We start from the raw sequence: 8,824 nt of genomic DNA on the forward strand, positions 1-8,824 counted from the left end.
GTATTGGGTCCTACTCTTTTTAGCATTTATATGTTGCCACTTGGGCAGATTATTCAAAAGCATGGTCTGGGTTATCATTGCTATGCAGATGATACCCAGATTTACATAAGTACTCAACCTGATGTTACATCAGCACTTTCAACTTTATCTGCTTGTTTACTGGAAATACAGACCTGGACGAAACAGAACTTCCTACAGTTAAACTGTTCAAAAACTGAAGTTCTATTGATTGGCACTTCTACTGCTGTAAATAGATGTAAAAATTTTAAACTTACAGTGGATGATTGCCAGGTTCTCCCTTCTGTGCAGGTGCGGAATTTGGGTGTGATTTTTGATGCACAGCTGACTTTTAACACTCATTTTAAGAATGTTACTAAAGTAGCTTTTTATCATCTTCGGAATATTGCACGTATAAGACCGTTTCTCTCTATGCCTGATGCAGAAAGGCTTATTCATGCCTTTATAACATCTAGGCTTGATTATTGTAATTCACTTTTTGCAAGGTTACCTGCAAATTTGATTAAAAGGCTGCAATATGTGCAAAATTCAGCTGCTCGTGTTCTAACTTACACACCATCCCGCAGTCATATCACTCCTGTGCTTTCTAAACTACACTGGCTTCCAGTTCAATCACGTATTGATTTTAACTTATAAAGCAGTACATGGGCTGGCCCCAGAGTATATTTGTAATTTGGTCTCAGTGTCCACACCATCTCGGTCTCTCCGCTCTGCTGGTTCTCTTACTCTGTACCAGCCTCGCTGTAAACTCAAAACTATGGGTGGGAGGTCATTCTCTTGTGTTGCTTCCAGGTTGTTGAATTCTCTGCCTCTTCCTATTAGGAATGCTCAGACTTTTGATTGTTTTAAGAAATTACTCAAATATATCTCTTTAGTGAAGCTTTTAAGTTATAATCTTACAGTTGTTGTTGTCATCGTTGTTATTGTGTTGTCATTGTGATTGCTATTATGGAGTTGTGTTGTTTCTTTTATTGTTGTTTTATACTGTTGTAGCGCCTTGAGTGTAAGAAAGGTGCGTTATAAATAAAATTTATAATTATTTTTATTATGTGTGTGTGTTTGTGTGTAGGTAGAGATTGATGATTATCAGGACTATGAGAAGGCATATGGCGCCCTCACTGAAGCTTGTAAGTGTCTGTCCAAAGCCAAGAGTCGCAATGGAGACGAGACAGACGAGCGACTTGCACAACTCACACACCACCTTACGCTCATTAAGAGATTCATACAGGCACGCAGGTAATACACACACATACACACACACAGCAAACACATGCACCCATTTAATACATCACATACAGATTTGTGCAATACACACGTCTGTGTGTGTGTGTATACAGGCTGTATGAGCAGGACCCTGCAGCAGCTCTATCAGAGTGTGAGTGTTTGTTAGAGGAGTGTGATCTGGACCCTGCAGTGAGAGTAGGAGACGTCTTCGGCTTCATCATTGAGCATCACTGTCAACACGCCAGCTACCAGAAGGTCACACACACACACACACACACCACAGTGCTGTTTACACACTCAGCAGAACCCAAACTAACACACATACTATATTCCATTACTGTCTGTATTAAATATTTACATTTTTATGTGTACTTCAAAACTGCTTTCACATCACTCAGCCTGCATAGCTAATTAAGGACTTTTGTCCTGTTTCTCTTTTTAGTGTCTACTAAAGAAGCATAAAATGGCAAACTCGTTATTATCTCCTAGTATTATCCTGAAAAACACCAATTTATTTTCACATCACCCTATGATTAAGCAGGTACAGTACAGTGGGTGTATACTTAATAAATTGGTATGTGGAAGTGGGGGCGTGGTCGAGCGTTTGTGAATGGAGGGCGGAGCCGAAGAAGGTGAGTGGTAAGGAATGCGCACCTGCGGGGAGTTTGATTAACGAGTATTCTGTGTTGCAATGAGCGGAGGTGAGGATAAGAGAGAGAGAGAGAGACGAGTGCCTTGAGAGAGAGAGCACGAACCAGCACAGAGCCGTGTGCTTGCGGGTGTGTGTGTGTTGGGGGGACTTAAATAGACCGCTGAATGCGGCAGAAAAAACAGAAAAAAGTTGTGAATAAATCGTCTCTCGGTTGTTCTAAGCCTGCCTCCGGCTTCCTCATTTGCTCCTGAAACCGTGACATTGTTACACTGGTGCCGAAACCCAGAAGACACCGTCATGGAGTCCTCAGCACTGGCTGACATTATCTCGTCTCTTGCCAGCCACCACCAGACCCAGCATCAGGCCCTTCTCGTGCTGCGTTGAGACCAGGAGCAGTGAATGACGGAGCTGCTCGACGCCCAGGCAGCAGATTGGCAGGTGCTCCAGGGCCTGGTCCAGCAGGCTGGCATCGCAGCTGCGGAGCCTGCGGCCACCAGAGCCACGCCCCATGTCGCTCTTACCAAGATGGGACTGCAGGATGATCTGGAAGCATTTTTGGAACTGTATGAGCGCTGTATGAGTGATGTGAGGCTGGCCCAAGGATCAGTGGGTGGCCCGCCTGTTGCCGCTCCTGAGGGCTGAAGCCCAACTCATGGCCCAGCAGCTGCGGGTCGTCAACATGCTGGTCTACCAGACTGGATCAGTGGTGCTGGAGGAGTTTGTCACCCGACTTTCAGAAGAGACGGCTGAGTGGCTCCAGTGCCACCGACTGGCATAGCTCAAAGAGGCCGTCCAGCTGGCAGAGGACCACATGCCGGCATGTCCGTGGGCAGTCTCTCCCCATCCTCCTCGCCCTTTCCCTGTGCCTGAAAATGGAAACGGGGCCAATTCCCCCAAAATCCATTCCCTGAGCCTGTGCTTTCCCTCCACCTTCCTTTCCCCATGTCTGTCTCTTCTCTCCCCCAAGTGAGTAAATCCAAGGCTGCAGGTGTGTGAGTAAGGCCTGGGTCGGTGTGCTGGCTCTGCGGGGAGCCCGAGCATAACCAAGACCACTGCCACGTGATGGAGGTGGGGGTGTTGGTCGGGATCCCCGACGCGCCACAGGCCACCCCCAAGGCCGTACATATCACACATTGGTGGATTCGGGCTGTAACCAGACCTCAATCCACCAATGCTTGGTTCAAGGTGAGGCATTGGGAAAGACACGTTTGGTGAAGCTGAGGTGTTTGCACGGGGATGTTCATGAATATTCGCTAGTGCCGGTCATCATACACTTCTGGGGGCACAAATATAGAGTAGAGGTGGCGGTAAGTCCTCGTCTCATCCATCCACTAATCCTGGGGACTAATTGGCCAGGGTTCTGAGCATTAGCGAAAGAAATGTTTGTGGGTGAGTCCTGCAGTAGTGGAAAACGGTGTGGGATGTGCTCAGCATTGGCTGGGGAGGCGGTGCTGGGGCCATCGACGTCAGCTCCAAGTCAGGGGAACATCAAGAGCATGTTCTCTTGGTGAGGATTTCCCTCAAGGATTTCTGCTTGGAGCAGTCGCATGATGAGAGCCTCAGGCACGCCTTCGACTAAGTAAGAGTAATCGATGATCAGTGAATTTAGCCTAATGCTATGCTCTCCCACCCCTATTTTTCGATTATTAAAGACAGGTTATATTGAGTGACACAGAGTGACTCCACAAGAGGAGTTGACCCATTTGTTGGTTCCAAAGAGCCGTTGGGAATTATTATTCCAGGCGGCTCACCCTAATCTGATGGCGGGATCAAAACACTGGATTTCTCATGGCCTGCTTCTATTGGCCGGGCATTCGCGGCGATGATCGCAGGTGGTGCGCGGCATGTCACGAGTGTCAGCTGGTGAATCCGCTGGCGACCCTAAAAGCGCCCTTGTGCCCACTCGCATTAATCGAGGTCACTTCGAAAGAATTGGCATGGACCTCTTCGGCCTATTAGAGCGAACTGCGTGAGGGCATCGCTTTGTATTGGTTCTAGTGGACTATGCAATGCGATACCCAGAAGCAGTGCCCCTGCGCAACATCTCTGCACATAATGTTGCGGAGGCACTCTTCCTTATTATCTCCCAAGTCGGGATCCCGAAAGAGAACCTGACTGACCAGGGCAGGTTGTTGTCGCAAACACTACACGAGCTTTACGAATTGTTGGGGATTAAATCAATTTGCACCAGCGTTTATCATCCACAGACAGATGGGCTGGTGGAACAATTCAATCATACTTTGAAAAACATGATTCATAAGTTTGTTCACGATGATGTGCAAAATTGGGATAAGTGGCTAGAGCCAATGTCATTTGCAATATGAGAGGTCCCGCAAGCCTCCACAGGGTTTTCCCCGTTCGAGTTGTATGGGCAGACGCCTCGCGGCGTACTTGACATCATTCAGGGACCTTCCAGCAGTAAAAACGAATTTCCTTATGCTCTTGATCTGAAACTCAAACTACACACTTTATGCCACATAACCCAGGAGAATTTGCTACAGGCGCAAGAACGTCAATCCCGGCTGTATTACAGGGGTACTCGGCTACGGGAGTTTGCACCGGGAGATAAAGTGCTCGTTTTGCTACCCACGTGGAGCTCGAAATTACTTGCCAAATGGCAAGGGCCCTTTGAGGTAACACAACGGGTTTGGGATGTGGACTATGAGGTCAGGCGAACGGATAGATGCGGGGCGCAGCAGGTGTACCACCTTAACCTCTTAAACCGTGGAGGGAAGCGGTTACCGTGGCTTTGGCGACGGTTGTTCCAGAGAGGGAGGAGCTAGGACCGGAAGTAACTCTAAAGATGGCAGCTCAATCCACCCCGGTCTCTTACGGAGACCACCTCTCTCCGTCCCAAATTACAGATGTGGAAAAATTGCAAGCAGAGTTTTCCGATGTGTTCTCGCCATTCCCCGGTTGCACTGATCTCATAGACTTTAGAAAAGTCAATGAGGTGTCTAAGTTTGATGCATGCCCAATGCCTCGCATTGATGAAGTGCTTGATCGGTTAGGTGCGGCTCACTTTTATTCGACACTGGATTTGACAAAGGGATATTGTCACAGATTTGTGACCCTTCCTTTTGGGTTGTTTGGGGCCCCAGTGAAGTGCCAGCGACTCATGGACAGAGTCCCTGCCCACACGCTGCTTATGCCGCTGCTTATTTAGATGACATTATTATTTATAGTAATGATTGGCAGCGGCATATGCAACACCTGAGGGCTGTCTTGAGATAGCTGAGGCGAGCAGAACTTAAGGCGAACCCAAAGAGGTGTGCGATTGGATGGGTAGAAGTACGGTATCTGGGCTTCCACTTGGTTCATGGGCAGGTGGGTCCCCAAATTGATAAGACAGCAGAGATTGCGACCTGCCCGAAACCCAAGACCAGAAAGGAGGTGAGACGTTTTCTGGGGCTGGCTGGCTATTATCAGAGGTTTGTGTCAAATTATTCAGACGTCACCAGCCCGCTGACTGATCTCACTAAAAAGGGGGCACCAGATCCGGTCCAGTGGATGGAGCTGTGCCAGCAGGCTTTCACTCAGGTAAAAGCTGCACTCTGTGGCACACCACTGTTGCATTCTCCTGACTACTCCCTCCCTTTTATTTTGAAGACGGAAGCATCGGACAGAGGGGTAGGGGCTGTGTTGTCCCAGGTGGTGGAGGGGGAGGAGCGCCCTGTGCTGTACATCAGCTGCAAGCTCTTGGTGCGAGAGACAAAGTACAGCATGATAGAGAAGGAGTGCCATCAAGTGGGCGGTCCTCACCCTCTGATACTATCTGTTGGGATGGGCCTTCACCCTCTGTTCGGACCACACTCCACTCCAGTGGCTCCATCGCATGAAGGATGCCAATGCACAGATCACTTGTTGGTATCTTGCGCCTCAACCGTTTAAGTTCGAGGTGGTCCACAGGCCGGGGGCGCAAATGGCTGTGGCGGTTTTCCTCTCTCGGCAGGGGGAGGGGAGTCAGCGGCAGGCCGGATGGGTGTTTACATGGTGTTTCTAGGATTTATTCCAAAATAGTGTTTGATGAAGGTCAACATTTAAACTAGCTTAGACACTTCTAAGACATTTCAGTTTGTAAGGTTTTACACAATCACACATACACACACACACACGCACACACTCTTGAGCTGGAGAGTCAGGGTCTCACCCAGTAGAGTCAGGTTGAGTCTCTCTCTCTCCTCTCTCCCTCTCATACACACACACACAGTTCATGTCCCTTCCTTGAATGTGTTTCAGTGTCTCATGCACAGATACACTGTACATGCAAACTAAATATTTCTGTATTAATTTCTATATTTCTAAGAATATTACTATAATCTGTATGACTTTGCACACACACACACACATACACACACTGATTTAATGGTCCTGTACAGGACAGAGCCCACAGTTTCTTTCTGCATATTTCAATCTGCTGCCACCATAATGGCTAAAATGAGGTTCACAGTGTGTGAAATTCATGATATCAGAGTTAAGGTTGGAGTGGAAGAACTCGAGTGTCCTGCACAGAGCCCTGACCTCAACCCCACTGAACACCTTTGGGATGAACTGGAACCTGTCTCTGCGCAGGACACTCGGGTTCTTCCACACCAACCTTCACACACCATGTCTTCATGGAGCTCACTTTGTGGAGCTCGCCATGCTGGAACGGGTTTCATTCTCTTAGTTCCAGAAAGAGAAAGAGATTTTTTGTCAAGTATGGACTATTTTGTTAAACCCCTTGAATTAAAGCTGAAAGTCTACACTTCAATCACATCTTGATAGCTTCATTTCAAATCCATTGTTGTGGTGTACAGAGGCAAAATTATGAAAATTTTGTCACTGTCCAAATACTTATGGACCTGACTGTATAATGTGAAGTCATTAACACAAATAAAATATCTCTGAAGTACACACATGGTAGAAAGAGATAATCAAATAGAATATATGGCTCCTACAGCCATAAGAGCAACTGAAACCCATGAAATGTTCTAAAATTTGTGTTTGTAAAGAAAATGAATAGCCTATTGTAAGGTAAAATAAGATAATTATGGACAGTAAAATACAATAAAATAAGTTAATCTCTAAGTTGTTGATGGGTGAGTCATTGGTAAGTAGAGTCAAAGGTAATTGTAGTCTAAGATATATATTAGGACTGTTTTGAGGGAAGTTAGAAATACAGGGTCAAAACTGACCTGTAATCAGCGAGGTAACTGATTTACAAACATAATAGAAGGGTTAATGATTGTGGAAGGTGTTAATGAAGGGTTAATGAATGTTGGCTTACTTTTTGGGGAAAAATGACCACACCATTGTTATTTAGGCCTTGATAAATAAAAACATAGACTTGAAGGAGGGTGTACTTTCTTTTTCCCATGAGTATAAGACAATATAATGCCTTTAACAGCCATGCAGTGAAGGCACACTGTTTTTCTTTAGGTATTAAAGTCAGAATGTGTCTCAGGGTCAAAGGTCACATGTATTGTGTTTTGTTGTGTTTCAGGCATGGATAAAGCTGGAGGAGCTGAGACGTTTGCATCCCTCGGTGAACGTGAGTGTGTACGTGAGCGCTTGCAGTCTGGACGCTCTGCAGAATGCCATCGGAGTAAGACTCAACCATGGAGACACTACACACACTAACACACACCACCGAGACACGGACAACACACACTCACGCACACAGAGCGACGGAGAGGACGAGGACGAAGTGGAGGAGGACGAGAACCTTAATCACTGAGGGGTGTTTAATACAGAATTCACACACACACATACATACACACAAAAACACACTACTTCATCAAAGAGTGTATGAGTGTGTGATCAGTTCTGAGCCTTCAACACAATGGCTTGTGTGTAATGCCTTCAGGAACGGACATTCCTGCCACATCTCCTCACACACACACACACACACACACACACACACACACACAAACACGCCATGGTTTGAATTTTGTGCGTGTGTAAGTTATTTTTTAAATTTAATTATGCCTATTTTATACATTTTACACAATATTTATAGGACACACACTGTAATGTTTTGTATTATTCCCTGTATAGAATGTTTCTCTATTTTAATAAAAGTTTTTAACTCCTGATCTGAGTTTATTCCTAGTCTGTATATTTAAATTCACTCCCTCACCCACTTTCAAGTAAGCACTTTATCCTGGTGGATCCAGAACCTATCCTGAGAACACAGGGCATGAAGCGGGAATACACTCTGGATGGGACATTTAAATTTAGATTTAAATGCTTATTTAGATAAAAAAAGAGTTAATAGACATCAAATGTAACCAACTTTCTCTTTGTGAAAAGACTTCTCTCTCTTAAAGTTAATAAGACAAAGAAAAGCATCTTCTGTCCAGAAAATGTTGGAAAACTTAAAGTTACAGCTTTGCCTCTGAATGTTACAAAGCACTGACACTGGAGACTCCTTCCATAAATGTTAACAATATCAATGATTACACATGTTTTTAATGTGTTTCTGCGACGCTCCCTCTGTACACGGGAGTACGGTGGTTAGTAAGGGTGTATTGTCCCTAAAACAAGTTACTTATTGTCTTGAGGTTGTTGTATACAAGGATTTGTTGTTTAGTCACAAATGTCTGTAGATACAACCTCGCAATCACCTGGAATACGTTAGCAACCAGTTAAGATTCCATAGCAAACACCTAGCTGCATTATAACAACCACCTATAAACAACGTTGCAACTACCTGGGACACAAGAACAAACACTGAACACACCAAAAACCAGCAGCAACTTCATAGCAACTGCCTAACTACATTCTAGCAACCACCTGAGATAACATAATGAACACCATAGTAAATTTCTAGCAAACATCCTGATCTGATTCAGTCTGTCAAGCTCTATTAAGAAATAAGGGCTATACAGTGAGCATAGGATTCTACACCCCTTAAATAAATTCCCCCTTAAGTACAAGTACAAGCTA

At 45.4% G+C, this 8,824-nt stretch overlaps 1 protein-coding gene across 2 annotated transcripts in view; it reads left to right on the forward strand.

Moving 5' to 3' along the window:
- Positions 1–7,971, forward strand: part of ift140 (intraflagellar transport 140 homolog (Chlamydomonas)) — a 51,599-nt gene extending 43,628 nt beyond the window's left edge. For both annotated transcript variants that reach the window (XM_053235300.1, XM_053235303.1), the window contains 3 exons: positions 1,088–1,254; positions 1,356–1,497; positions 7,380–7,971. In XM_053235300.1, the coding sequence (XP_053091275.1) occupies positions 1,088–1,254; positions 1,356–1,497; positions 7,380–7,613 (543 nt within the window). In that variant the 3' untranslated portion in view covers positions 7,614–7,971. The remainder of the gene's footprint in view (positions 1–1,087; positions 1,255–1,355; positions 1,498–7,379) is intronic.
- The last annotated feature ends 853 nt before the right edge of the window (positions 7,972–8,824 follow it).

The sequence above is a fragment of the Pangasianodon hypophthalmus genome, chromosome 1 (genome assembly GCF_027358585.1).
Source record: "Pangasianodon hypophthalmus isolate fPanHyp1 chromosome 1, fPanHyp1.pri, whole genome shotgun sequence".
NCBI lineage: Eukaryota > Metazoa > Chordata > Actinopteri > Siluriformes > Pangasiidae > Pangasianodon > Pangasianodon hypophthalmus.